This window comes from Sardina pilchardus, chromosome 9, assembly GCF_963854185.1.
Source record: "Sardina pilchardus chromosome 9, fSarPil1.1, whole genome shotgun sequence".
Classification (NCBI taxonomy): domain Eukaryota; kingdom Metazoa; phylum Chordata; class Actinopteri; order Clupeiformes; family Clupeidae; genus Sardina; species Sardina pilchardus.
Genome location: NC_085002.1, coordinates 6,941,875 through 6,956,254, shown reverse-complemented (window position 1 = coordinate 6,956,254; position 14,380 = coordinate 6,941,875). Strand labels below are relative to the sequence as shown.

Below are 14,380 nucleotides of genomic sequence, written 5' to 3'. Positions count from 1 at the left end.
TATGCGTGTTTTTATAGTAACAGTTTAATGGATTTTATCATACAGAGGCTGAGGCTCCACTTTACAGATCATTTCTAGGTTCTGAGTCTGACATTAATGTTTAACTGCAACAACGTGCTTCAGACAGGAAGAATTCAGGTGTGTGCTTGCTTATGTGTGTGCACACGTGTGTGTGTGTGTGTGTGTGTGTGTGTGTGTGTGTGTGTGTGTGTGTGTGTGTGTGTGTGTGTGTGTGTGTGTGTGTGTGTGTGTGTGTGTGCGTGCATGCGTGCTTGAACGTGCATGTGTATATTTAGGATTTAAGAGAAGTAAAAGGTATCTGTTGTGGAATGATTACCTGTTTTGATGATTTTTAGCTGATGCAATACTTCTGTCCATATGTGTCCATATGTAGGCCTTTGTGGTAATCTAATTTAGATCACAATTGTACTTCAGCACTTATGCATAATATATATTATATATATTCACTCTATCAATGCACATTCATGATAGTGTGAACCTTAACAAATATCATTGAGGACTCTCACATGTAATATTGGAATCTGACCCACCACCTGATAGCCTACTCTTGTGTCTCTTGCTCCATCTTGTGGCCTAAATATAAAAAGCACTGGTCATGCAGTCAAGGCATGGCCTACCATAGGACCAGGATCCTGGGGTGCACACATCATAACGACATAATGTCCTGAAATCGACATGACAAAACATGTTATAACAACAGCTAGGCTATATCAAAATATGTAGAGCTGAAAAAAATATCCCTGACAAATTCAGACAGCCTATTGAATCATTCTAATTGAATTGATCCTATAGTATCTCTCTACGAGAGATAGGTCATGCCACAAGTTCACTGAACTACTTAATTGAAAACTGTCATTCTATTCTAATTGAATGAAAACATGCGCTAAATAAACCCTTCCTACTAAAAGCAGTAAGCACACTTTTTTGTCAGCAACTTGTCGCATGAGTATGACGTCAACCCAGTCAGGCTAAGCAAACGGTGCTACACGTGTACATTTGGTAAACATTCGGCTTATTCGTGCAGTTTTTAGTTTCTCAGATCGATAAACAGCATTTTCAATGACAGGTTTTCCGCGTTCATGCCAGACCCCATAACAGTCGGCCGACCGCTATTGCCATTCAAAAGCCTCTAGCTTACTGCTATGTACGAAGATCAAGAAGACATCTTTCCTGTTGATGACGATTTATTCGATGAAACATTTTCAGCGGATTGTGTCTATAGATTTTGTGGCGAGGAGTTCAAAATCAATCAGGCTTTTAGCGCCAACTTGGGAGTGGCTGCACCAGTGTGGGATGCTGTAAGTATACAATGTTTCATGTTTCTGTGAAGTTCTGAAGAGTTCTGTTCTGAGTTGTCAAGTCATCAAGTCATCTGATGTTTTTGTTTTAGGCTCTCCATTTATGTCGCTTCTTTGAAGAGAAGCGCTTTCCTTTGAAGGGCAAGAAAATAATCGAGTTAGGTGCTGGAACTGGGATTGTCGGAATTTTGGCTGCACGGTTAGGTAGGCTAAATAATCCCTTGACTTCTTCATGCTGATCTTTGAACTGCAATACCACGTTCTTCCAGTAGGGGACATTGGTAGACTACCGTGTAGTAGGCCCATCATCTTTTTTCTGACCAGTCTCTGATTTTTGTGACACAAGGCTACAGACTTTCATAACTTTCGTAAACATCCTGTATGTGGGCTAGCCTTCCCGCCAGATATTTGTCTACAGTGGCTAGCGTTTGGAAATATGGTCAAAAAATATATAAGCTTTTCATAAGTCTCTCTTTTTTCCTCCACAGGAGCTGATGTAACAATCACAGATTTGCCAGTAGCTGTGCCACAAGTCCAGAGCAATGTGTCTGCCAACACACCTTCAGGGGGCTGGCCCTTTGTGGAGCCCACTGTCGTCCCTCTCTCCTGGGGTCAGGATCAGAAGAACTTCCACTCTGACTGGGACCTGGTGCTCGGTGCTGACGTCGTCTACCAGTCTGCGGCTTACCCACTTCTCTTAGAGACTCTCACTCACCTGTGCAAGGATGGAGCAGTGGTGTACCTGTCATCCAAGATGCGCAAGGAGCATGGAACTCCGTATTTTTATGACAGTGACCTGCCCCAGAAATTCCAAGTTGAGTTGGTGCAATGTGACCAAGAGCAGAACATAAATATTTACCGGGCCACACTGAGGAAAGCTTGCATCGGTGTTCAAAAGAATTCCTCCATGTTTCTTATCTAAGGTTTCAAAGATGAACCACAACTTAAGGTCCATCAAAAGAAACTTTTTCTCAAATGTTTACATGCAAATTTTCTAATCCCTTTACCAAAGATATTTTTTTTACCTTGTGGGCCGCACATAGCACAGTGGGCAGCACAGTGGTATTTTTTTTTTTTTAAATGGCAGTGTTTGATACAGAGATATATAAAACTGAAGCGAATCCACTGAGTCCATAATTTTCATGTTGAATCATTCAGTGACAAGTTTACTTCATGAGCATTGAGCATTTGCCATTTATGTTTAATTTAAACACTTAAAAAACACTTAACATTCCCTGTGGATTATCATTACGAGAATTATGTTAAATTGATTGTAATGCTAAATTATAGTTTATAGAGGGTAGTGCTTCAGGATTTGATCCTAAACAAAGTATCTTTGAACTTCAATTGGTATGTTTTTAATTGATTGAAACAAGTGCAATGAGACATGAATAAACAGTACAGCCGGTGGTTCCGATATTTTTTTGTCCACACAGACAGATTTTGCTATCAGTGGCACCCTGGTTGCTAAACGAGTGCATCCTTTCATCCTTTTTTTCCTCCTGCTCTGTGCTGATGCACTGAATTTCTGTTCAGAAAGAAAAGCCTGTTTGTTCCGCTGGGGAGTTTCAAAGAAAGCGAAAGCCACCCCCCCTCCCCATGCACTACCGCTCAGTGGAGAAAACAACAGATCCCTATCTACAGTCAAACTGTGTGCTCTCTCCTCCTGTATGATTATTAATGCAAGCAGTACACACTTCACATGAGTGATAGAGGTCCTATAATATACCTCTATTCAGACGCTCTTCAGAGTTCGTCATTTGGATATTAACACAACACTAAAATATTGAACTGATTGGTCGCTTATATTCTAACATAACTTTCTGTTGAGCGTGTCTGGGTGTGTCATATTTTCTGAATATGTGAATGCGAGACCTGCTTTAAAACAAATGACCAAAATGCCTATGGCTTATTTGTTATTGGCTCCCACAAATGTTAAGTAAATTGGAACCCAAATGTTCTTAGTGTAAATCATTTTTTTCTCATACCTACCATGTGCACTATGTACATTACCCTCTTTATTCACAACTATATCCTCTGTGTAATTCCATTGGTTAAGTCATTTGCCCAATAAACTCATTGGAGACACATTGGCTTTGTTGCTTCAACAATTGACTTCAAAATATGCTGAGCACAGCATTTGCTGCTTTTTTTTCTGCTGTGTCACATTGGTGCGGGTTGCTTGGTGTGTGTGTGTGTGTGTGTGTGTGTGTGTGTGTGTGTGTGGGCGTGCACACGTCTGTGTGAGCTTCTGTGTATCCAGATTCAGTGCATGTCACCAGGTCAACACAATAGATGTGACATCTCTCTCTCCCTCTCTCTTTCTCTCTCTCTCTCTCTCTCTCACTCCGTCTCTCTCATCCACACACTTACACACATTCTGCCGTCCTATCACTCAAAAGAGACCTATAGCGACATGAAGGGCGGCAGTTACCTTGTAGACTTAATTAAAGAATTCCTTGGAGAATCTGAACGTAAACAAACTACTCTAGGGGGCCTTGGACATTAACGTGGGGGAGAGGCTGCCAGAGAGGGAGGCCAAGAACACGAGGGGCGGAGAAGCCATCACAGACACTCACTTTTTTAAAAACAAGTTGCCAGCTTAGTTTGGAGAGTTGCACACAGTCTGGTGGATAACAGCACTCTATATCTGCAGAATCACCTCAGAGGTGGGTATGATTTTTCTGTTTAGTGTTGATATAATTTTATAACAAAATGAGAAAGAAAAAAAAAACGTATGGAATATCTTCATAAATAATAATAAAAAAGAGCTAAGAGTCACGGTATGGATGTAATTTAAAGTAATTGTATTTCTTCAGTTCCAGTATTTTTTTAATGGAAGAAATGTGGGTTGGATGGATGTTATGGTGAAAGATAGAAGTCAGTTAATGATATTTGAAACTGTGTTAAACCTGATTCTTTGCCTTTAGTAAAGAGTAAAACAGGGAAGTTTCTGAGATCACTTCCCTGTGTTTACAATTGTGATTGAGAGTCAAAATGGGAAATGCACATCATTGTGAATTTAACATTTGAGCACTTCTATGTGTGCCATATGTAATTATGATATTGTAACATTTTGTATCATATCAACAGTAATACGTTGGTGATTGTAGAGTTTAATCTTTGGGTTTAAAACTTAACAGATGGCATTCTGGACAGGGAGTCAGGGACAGGCAGCCCAACATGGCAAATTTGGAACAGTTCCAGGACGATACTTCTCACAACCGTAAGTTATCAAGCAATTGCAATCAGTGTATTTTTAATCCTAAAATGTCGTTTAAGTTTACCAGATCATTCATTTAAAATGGTTTATGACTGCATAGTAATGCATTGATGCTATATATTCAGCATTATATTTAAACCAATTTGTCTGCTATCAATAATTGCTAGCACAATAATTGTGCCTTACTGATTTTCACAAGACAGATAGAACTACAGTGTCAACAGAGAAATATGAACACCTTTTTTTCCTCCTGATAGCTATCAAGAGAAGAGGCATGCTGCAGATTATCACCAGTACTTATATGAGCAGCCCGAGCGAGTGTGTGAACCCAGCTACTGGACAATGCCAGGATCCCGGACAGGAGGGGTGTTGCAGGACTACACCAACTGGGCAGAGCAAGGAACTTCTCAGCACTTTCCCTTCACCCTAGAGAGCCAAGCCCGGCGTCAGGGACTCGGAGAACAGACCGTACCAGAGAGATTAGAGAGGGATTGGCTGTCTAGAGATGTGTACAGAGCACAGAGGGAGAGGCAGGAGAGGGAACGGGAGAGGGAGAGGGAGAGGGAGAGGGAGAGAGAGAGATCAATGCAGAGGGAGAGGGAGAGATGGGAGTCCCTCTCTCATTCCCAAAATCCCGTACACTACCGGAAGGAGGGTGCCAAGAGAAGCCTCAGCAGCAGCAGTTACCGGGAGCTGGAGGCCTGGGCCGCCCGCTACTGCCACTCTCTCCCCAGGAGGAAGCGGCTGGAGGCAGGCCTGTGGGGCGCAGCTCAGGGAGCAAGGACAAGCCAACCGGCCCGGGAGTGGCCAGCAACCAGTTACGGAGGTGAAACATATCAAAGACCCATGACCAGCGTGACAGGATTACCTTATGAAACGAGGGAATATCGGCACTGGGAGAGACCGGATGCCCACCAGCCTCCTCCATACAAGGCTCCTCCGGGACTCCCAGATCCTGAAAGGACGTCTGGGGTGAACGTGAAGGAAAACCTCCAGAAAAGGATATTCAGTTACCCACCTTGTTACATTCCACCGCCTCCATACGGCCCTTCACAAAATGGAAGCCCATCGGCAACGCTGCCACAGCACCCACCTGTTCGGCCCCAAGTCACTAAAGAAAACATGGGGATGGCGGACCCTGTTTGGGAGCAACAGTTCAGAGGCATACAGAACTACTGCACCTTGCCAGTCATGAGAAGGCATGAGCACACTGTGCAACCCCGACCGCAGAGGAACAGCGCGGAGGACATGGAGCGGATGAAATGGAGAAGAAGAACTGAGAGCCATCTGGCGTACGATAGCAGCGGACCAGCAGTAGATCCACCTACGCTAAAATCATGGGACAGCACAGCTGGCACCACTAGACCACCACGGCAACTCTCTGAGATGTATGCTCCGCCACAGAGCCAAACGCTGCCTCAGCTCACGGAGGCCTCAGCTGGGACGCCTCCAGACATTCTGGTGAACACCAGAACCAAGGTGAAGAAACGACGAGGAGGGGAAACCATCTTTTGCTTGGTGTCACGCATGGGTAGCCTAGCAGGCTTGTCCAGTTCCCCAGAGGACCCGCTGAAAGCCCAGTCTTTGCCCTTGTATGCCGTAACACCCCTCACTGGTGTGGCTGAGGGGGCTCAGACACTCAAGAACCCACAGGGGTCTGGGGAGAGCCAAATCACACCACAGCTATCAGACGAAGTTGACATGGGAATAGCTGCCCCAGACAATCTACCCAGCTCCTCTACGTCCAACGTTCCCGCTCACACACCTGTTTATAGGACAGACAGTGACCCGAAAACAAAACTGAGAAGGGCCCAGCACTGGGCGGATGACGAAAAAGCAGCCGCGCATCGAGAGGAACTGCTGAGGGCCATCCAGAAATGTGGCTCAAAGCTTCCAGGTGGGAGGAGGAATTTCAATAGCCTGCCCATCAGAAGTAGGAGCTCAGAGGCTTCCTCAAAAGAATGTACCAACCCAGCATCATCATCATCTCCCCAAACCCGAAAGGCAGAAACGGCGCCACAGAGTGAAACATCAGTTAAGTTCCCTCTGTGGAGAGAACCAAAGGCACCTTGCCAATCACAGTGCACTACAGAGCAAAAGGATGAGGCAGGTAAAGAGGACACAGGCGCTTCCTGCAAGCTAGACCCAAATGACAAAGCAAATAGTGAAGAATTAAAGCAAAATGAAGTGAAAAGTGATTTGACCTCAGATGACAGCGATGGCATTTTAGTCATTGATGCCACCTGTGTTGTTGTCAGAGTAGAGTTCATCTTCCCGCCTAAAAAGGAACACGTTAAGTATGTTTCCTCAATGCCTTGCAGTCCATCTGAGGCTGAGCATGAATCTGCTACAAATAACAATTTGGTCCAAGACCCCAAGCCTCTTAGCCCTAGTCTTCCAGTTCTAGAGCAAAATGATGTAGTTGTGAGTTCTCCACCACCTAATGATGATGATACACTCAGCAAAGGGCTATGGAATTCTAAAAACCAAAATGAGACATGTGAAGGTACTCAATCTGAGCTTGAGACATCCGATACAAACTTACCCAAAGATTTGACAGATCAGATCAAAAAAAGTCAGTCTCTGGATTCAGAACCAACACAATCTCTACCAATCAGTCCAGAAAAAGAATCATTGGAGGAAAGGGCAAACCGAATTCTGGCAATTCCATGTTTAGAATCCAGCAATCAGGAATCTACCTATCAAGTAGAAATGGAAGGCGCACTGTCATGGCAACTTGATACAAAACAAGAAGAATGTCCGGACTGCCCCATGGAGGGTTTGCCAGCAACCATTTCAACTCTTGACACTGATGACCATGATTCTGAAGCAATGTTTCAGGAGCAAAATGTGGCGACTATAGTAGCTTCACTTGCAACTGAAATAAATGACCACAGTGACTTCACTACTCATCAACCACTTCAGAGTGATGAGCATGAAGAAGAAGGCATTAATTGTTCCAGTGGTACAAAAGACAACAACACCCTTGAAGAAATAGATGTTCCAAACAGAAACTCCCCTGACCTCACTCCTCAAGATAGCCTGCAGTCAGAGGATCAGTTGATTGAAGAGTCTATGGTACCCTCTGTAACCATGTGTCTATCCTCTGCTCAGAACAACTCTGATTGTCAGCCGCAATTACTTTCTAACTCGTCCTCATCATCAACACCCAGATCTAACACTCCCTGTGATTACCTGCTGGAATCAGTCCCAGAGGCCCCCTCTGGCTCCTCTCCATCTCCACCTATTACAGATCCTGAATGTCTTTCAGAAACAGACCTGCTCCCAACCCCTACTGGCCTGTTGGTGACCCCTGCCTCTCCTACAGAATATTCCGACTGCAGGTTTCCCTCCCCACCCCCGACTCCCTCTATGCCCCTCTCACCATCCGTATCCCCTCTACCTCTCCCAACCCCTCCTCCCCCACCCCCTCTTTCTCCTCCACCTCTGCTTCTGACTCCTCCGCCTCCATCAAACTCTTCCACCCCCTCTTCTGTCACTCCACCACTCTCCATCTCACCTCCTCCAGCAAGCCCACCTCCTGCTCTCTCTGTTTCTCCTCCAGCTGGCTCAAGCCCTTCCCAACCTCCCTGTCATTCTCCCACATCTCCCGCTATGGCTCCATCACCTCCCTCAAGTCCACTTCCCAAGCGTCCTGGATCTCTGGATTCAGAGGCCCTCGCTGAAACGGCTGCCCCCGCACCACTGGACCCACCTCCTTCCAGAGAGGAGCCGCAGTACCCAAAGTCTCTCTGGGATGCCGTGCACCGCATCCGAAAGCACACTGCACCAGACTCAGAAAATGAGGAGGAGGAAGTGGTAGAATTATGGGAAAATCCGGAGAGTATTTGTTCGGATGTCACAGCTTTAGGCCTGGATGAAGACTCGCTGTTTGAACATGAAGCTTGGAATTCACAGGAAGTGACATCACAGTATTGGACCAGTGTGAAGGATGATAGCACTTCCTCTGAGAGAGGGACAGATGCTTTGGGATCATTTAGTTTGGTGTCACAGAGTGGGAAAGACAGCAAAAGGCCTACAGAAGAAGATACACTATCTGTCAGCAGCTCTGACAGCCACGCCTCTAGAGACACAGTCATCATGGGAGAGGGAGAAGATAGACTGTCGGACACAGAGGCAGAGGAACCGAGAGCAGAGGATTTGACAACCAATAGAGACCAGGGTGAAAGTAAGAGTGAAGAAGATGAGGCTGAAGGTGTCACTGAAGCTTCACCCACAGACATCAATGAGGACTTGGAGAGAGATGGTGAAGTAGATTCACAGGCAACCATTTTGTCCCATGGAAATGAAGGCAGCATGGAGCGCACCCAAATTCAGACCACTGATGATGAAGAACTGGGTGACCATATTGATACAAGAGAGTCTCTATGTCATTCAGAAGGGGAGAGGGTCCAGCCAGAGGAGTTTACTGAATCAGAAAGGAGCCTGGTTACTGATGATGCACAGGAAGAGATGTGTGATAATTGTACTGAGGACAGAATGGTGACTGGGCCAAACAACAGAATATAGTTAATAGTGTGGAAGTTATTTCAGGAGTCTCATATTGCAAATGGTTGGAAACAGCATTAATAACACCAGAGCTAACTAACTAATATATAGCCTAGTAACTGATGTGTATGAAATGTATGCACAAGGTAGCAATGACCAAAACGAAATATTTGGTGTAGAATATTCTATTTCAATAGTTAAGATGGCTTCATTTTTTAAAAGTCATTATAATACAGAACAGTGAACAGTGGTGGACTTGAATAGGACCGGACTCAAATGCTTTTAACAGAAACCTGGACTACACCTGACCTGTTCTTGTTCATGTTTATTTGCTGTGTATAATAATAACACTTGTCATCAGAATATAATATTTATGTAAGATCTATGAGCAATTTTTAATAAAAATATACTGTCATCTGTCTGTCATATAGCCCATGTGCATTCATTTATCCCTTCTTCAAGCACAAAATATGTCATTATAGGCTACTGTAGACAGACTGGGAATACTCTCGATTGGTTTATATTAAGACTGATACATCTTGGGTACGCATGTTTTCTATATTTAGCCTATGTCTCTAAACACAATCGTCTGGACTTTTATTTAATCTTTGTTCAGAATTCACCTTCAAAAGTGTGATGGATATATCCCCTGCAATACAATCACAAACCACTAGAGGTCAACGAATCCTTTTTTGAAAACCCATGTTTGTAAAATGTAACTCGAAAGATTTACATTACTTTTTGATAAGCATTCATTTCTATATGAACAACTAAGCGAATATCACGTGTACATGGGTTTGACTACAATTCTGTAGCCTGCAGCAAAATAATTATGCGAGTCTGAAAAATGTTTTTTTTTTTTTTTTTTTTTACGAGTCTGAAAAATGTCAAGACTTCCGGGTCCTTAACTTTGACATCAAGTGGAGGCGTGGTTTCAGTGAAAAATGTGTCATGTCTTCTACACTTTACTAGCCAACGTTACCTAGCTTGTGTAATGGAGATATTTCTCGAGTATGCCTAACTACAACAGTTGTACCAAACTAACACCTATTTATGCGCAGAAGTGACACTCAGGTAAGTGTCTTGGTTCACTCTGTTTGCGGTGATCCCGCTTTCTTTTCCATACTGATCCCTGCAATATGTATCACTGACTAGCTAGCTACTAGCAATAAGTACCGCTAACCTGCCTTTCCACGGTCAAAGCTTGGTAGGCAGCTTTTTCTATGTTAGCCAGTGAGTATTATCAAGATTTCTGTATAACCAATGTAACATTGTTGTACAACCGACGTCGCGCTACATCAGCTGATGCTGACGTTAGATCACAAGTCAGCTCCCCTGTAACATTAGGTCTAGCTGGTTGGTTAGCTAGCTAGCTTACCTGCGCGATTAATGACCCTGCTAGGCACTGAGTCTGATAAGTTAACTCTCCTCCAAAGAGAGAGTAGCTAACGAGAAATTCAGTATAGTTACCCTTTCAGACAATGCCTTATGAGAATAGCAAAGGGTATGTTAACGATAACTGATGGATTAGGCGCTGAATAATTTGCCAACAAGGTTAGAGAGTGCCATGTGTAAAAGTTCAGGACACGTAGGATAACGTTACAGTACCTATCAAAGTCAACGCTCAGAACAAATTAGTGTATTATATTATGTAGGTTGCACCCATACACACGATTGTTTGGATATGTTGTAATTGCCTTGGTCATGTTGTTATTCGAGCTGCAAAAAAAATACTATAGATTAATATGGCAATACATGCCCCGGTAATACCCTATGATTATGTGTATCATATATTCTTGGTAATCACAGTGACACAACAAGTGGGTGCCTTGATATTTTGGGTTGAATTTCAGTGTGCCTTAATTAGACCCCAAAAGGTTGAGATCCTCTGGCCTAGGTAGCAGCAGGACTGGAGGGCTGTTCCCTATCTTTTACTGTCAATGGCTTTTCCTTCTCAGAGTTAGCAATATGCTCACAGGTGGTGTTAGCAGGAAACAATGTAATAACGTCCTTGGCATCGTGGGAAATACATTTACCCACGTGTTTTCTGCACATTGTTTTATTGTTTTTTGCATGCCTCCACTTTCATCAAAACGCAGATTTGTGTTGTTTGGACTGAATAACTTGTAAGATTGAATAGAGGCATATCTGTGCTTGTCAGAGCCATTGACATGTAGTCATTACGCATCAGCTTTTGTGGTTGATGTTCCAGACTGCGTAGCCAGCCCAGCATACTGTAGATTTTTCCTTGTTTTTTCAAATCTCAAGGACTTTGCTTCCCCCGCACCCCCCCCCCCCCCCCCCCCCCCTCCTCATATCCACTCTGCCAATTTTGATAAAAAGCCTTGAGCTGTGATGAGAAGTGTGACATGTTGAAAGCCATTGGTGCATTTGCTGATCAGTCTTTGTGACATTTTGGCATGCTTCTCTGTGGAAACATTTGCATTGCATGTCTGCCATCTGACCTAAAAGGCCCTTTCTTTCACTCCGCTGTCATAGGCTGGAACACATGCTAAAGCTGATGTGGTGTTTGAGGTTAGCTGCAGGGGACAGAAGTAACTTTTGGTTACTCTTGTGTGAATGTTTGTTGACTGTATGGGTTGACAGTCTGGCACTGGATCACTGATGAAGTTCTGTTGTTATGCAGCTCTTTAGCACACATGATGCACACACAAATAATACATAAAGACAATCGTTCATCAACGGAACTTCTGCATTCGCTTCGTGGCCCTCATTGGCTATTCATGGGTTTCATCAGGTCCCTTTCCACAGGTTCCTGTGTTCCTGTTGTGGTGAATATTTTCCTGTTGTGGTTAATTGAATCTGGAGAATGTATAATTTACCTGATGTGCTGAATTGAATTGAATATGGTGAATGTGTTCCTGATGTGGTGAATGTGTACCTGATGTGGTGAATGTGTTCCTCATGTGCTGAATTGAATTGAATATGGTGAATGTGTACCTAATGTGGTGAATGTATTTTCAAATGAGAGCTTAATCATTTTAGCAAATTGTTATAAGCTATGTTATTATGTATGAAAAATAGGCTGCCTGAACTCAGATTTTGGTGGGCTTAATGGATACGTTTACCCTACCTGATGTGGTGAATTGAATTGAATGCGGTCAATGTGTACCTGATGAAGTGAATTGAATGTGGTGAATATGAACCTGATGTGGTGAAAGTGTCCCTGATGTGGTGAATATTGTGCTGATTGTGTGCTCGAGTTCGTTGTTGATGCTGGGTGTGTTCATGAGGCTAATGTGTGTTCCGTTATGTGCGATATGGAGATAATGGCGTGCTGGAATTCACAGATTAGGAAAGAGACTTGGCTTCTGCGTGATCAGAATGATTGCATATCCCCCCTCTCCTCCCCAACCCCACTCTGCCCCCTTACCCCCCTTTCCCGCCCTAAGAGCTCAACTGACTCATTTCATTCTCTCAACCTTCTACTCTTGGTGTGTGTGTGTGTGTGTGTGTGTGTGTGTGTGTGTGTGTGTGTGTGTGTGTGTGTGTGTGTGTGTGTGTGTGTGTGGGTGTGGGTGTGGGGGTGGGGGTGGGGGTGGGTGGGTGGGTGTGTAGCTGGCTCATCTCACATGAGGGAGGTGTCTCCCAGTGTTTCTTTAACTCCATCTTTCTTCCTCGCTCTCTTTCTCATTTTCTCACAGGGTTTCTGTCTGCAGTTAAAGTCATGTGACTAACTCTTAAGCTATCCTTTGCCGCCATACATTCCTCCTGGGCTGGGCTATAAGTCTCCTCATGACTAGACACTCTCACAATTAATCCTGAGTTTCCAGACACCTGTAATCATGCCATTACTTGGAATAAGAGCTCTTAAAAGTGAGGATTTGCAAGCCTGATATTAGTAAATACTGCAGTTTCTGTGTGTGTGTTCAGATGTGTTTCACTGCTACTCTTTTGTTTGTGCAGCTGAATTTCGCTGAAACTGGTTTGAGCCTTTAGGGAAGTGAACAGAAAATGAAGAAGGAACTTCCTTTAGTCCTCCCGTAGTAGCCTAACCGAAACATATTTGAGGTCAACCTCCCTTAGACAGCATTTCTTAAATTAGTGAACTTTACTCAGCATGTCTTGTTTATGCTTTGTCACAAGCCTTTTTCACATCTGCTGATTTATTATGAGGCAGTTTTTTTCTGCTTGACTAATGACGCTGTCTTTGTGCATCTGTAGCTCTGGATGCTATGGATTTGGTTATGATTATGGCTATCGTTATGGTATTTTGCTGATGCTTTTGTCCAAAGTCAGTTAAAGTATGAACATTACATACAATAGAAATAATGATAATAATGAGCAACAATTTTGATAACAAGATCAAATAGCAACAAAGAAATAATGAGTTTTCATATTACCCCATAAACCACATAAACTATTACCCCATGAACTATTGTTATTAAACCATAAACATTATATCCCTAACTCTGTAAGAGAATTAATTGATGAAGTATACGGTGAACAGATGAGTCTGTAAACATTTCTTGAATGACCCAAAACTATCACAATAGCGCAGAACACTTGGGCAACTCATTCCACAAATGAGGAACCGTTGAGGAAAAGAGTCTTGATTGTGACCCCTTAGCGTTAGTGGCATTTCGGCAGACCACAGTGGATGAGCGGGGATATAGAGCTGGATCCATATCCATGGGGGAAGAAATATAGGCAAGACAAAAACCTAATTAGACGTCTTTGTTCTCATCCAAGCAGATCTCTGTAGCCCACCACAGGCTCAGTATATGGTGTTTGGCAGCATGTGCCTGAGCATGTGTCTCTGTGTGGTCTGTGGCGACGGCTGGTGATCTCGGGCAGAATCTTGCTGAGACATGCAGGCCGAATTCGTCCTGCGGATCTCTGGGTAGTGTGTCATCAGTATTGTTAGCCTTTTGTACATCGTTGTTAACAATCATTTTGTGGGAAATGTCAATTCTGAAACTGTCCAACTTGTAGGCCAAATGGAAATCAAAGGTCAGGTACCATGAAAAATTATCTCATTGTTGATTGAATCTAGTAAGCAGCTGTTATGTAATTAAGGCCCTTTGCTTAGTTACAGTGGTCTCCATAAGTATTTGAACACATGCTTTTCTAAGTTGACTAAAAGAGTATAAAATCATCCTTTGGATATTGATCTTAATGCCTTAAATAACAACATTAGGAGATATCCAACCTTTTAAGGACATCAATTTTCTTTGTGAAAATATATTTTACATAAATTAATAAACCCTATGTGTTAAATTCCCATAGAGGCAGGCAGATTTTTATTTTGAAAGGCCAGTTTTTTTCATGGATCCAGGATACTATGCATCCTGATAAAGTTCCCTTG

General features: G+C 43.4%; 2 protein-coding genes across 2 annotated transcripts; both read left to right on the top strand.

Moving 5' to 3' along the window:
* The first annotated feature begins 956 nt into the window (after window positions 1–956).
* Window positions 957–3,409, top strand: LOC134092552 (EEF1A lysine methyltransferase 3-like). The gene is made up of 3 exons (XM_062545477.1): window positions 957–1,319; window positions 1,412–1,523; window positions 1,808–3,409. The coding sequence occupies exons 1-3, from the start codon at window positions 1,164–1,166 to the stop codon at window positions 2,239–2,241; spliced, it is 702 nt and encodes a 233-aa protein (XP_062401461.1). The 5' UTR covers window positions 957–1,163; the 3' UTR covers window positions 2,242–3,409.
* Window positions 3,410–3,642: 233 nt separating this feature from the next.
* On the top strand, window positions 3,643–9,472 carry si:ch211-159e12.5 (proteoglycan 4). Its single transcript, XM_062545666.1, has 3 exons — window positions 3,643–3,988; window positions 4,463–4,545; window positions 4,800–9,472. Exons 2-3 carry the CDS (start codon window positions 4,463–4,465, stop codon window positions 9,070–9,072), a joined length of 4,356 nt encoding a protein of 1,451 aa, XP_062401650.1. The 5' UTR covers window positions 3,643–3,988; the 3' UTR covers window positions 9,073–9,472.
* The last annotated feature ends 4,908 nt before the right edge of the window (window positions 9,473–14,380 follow it).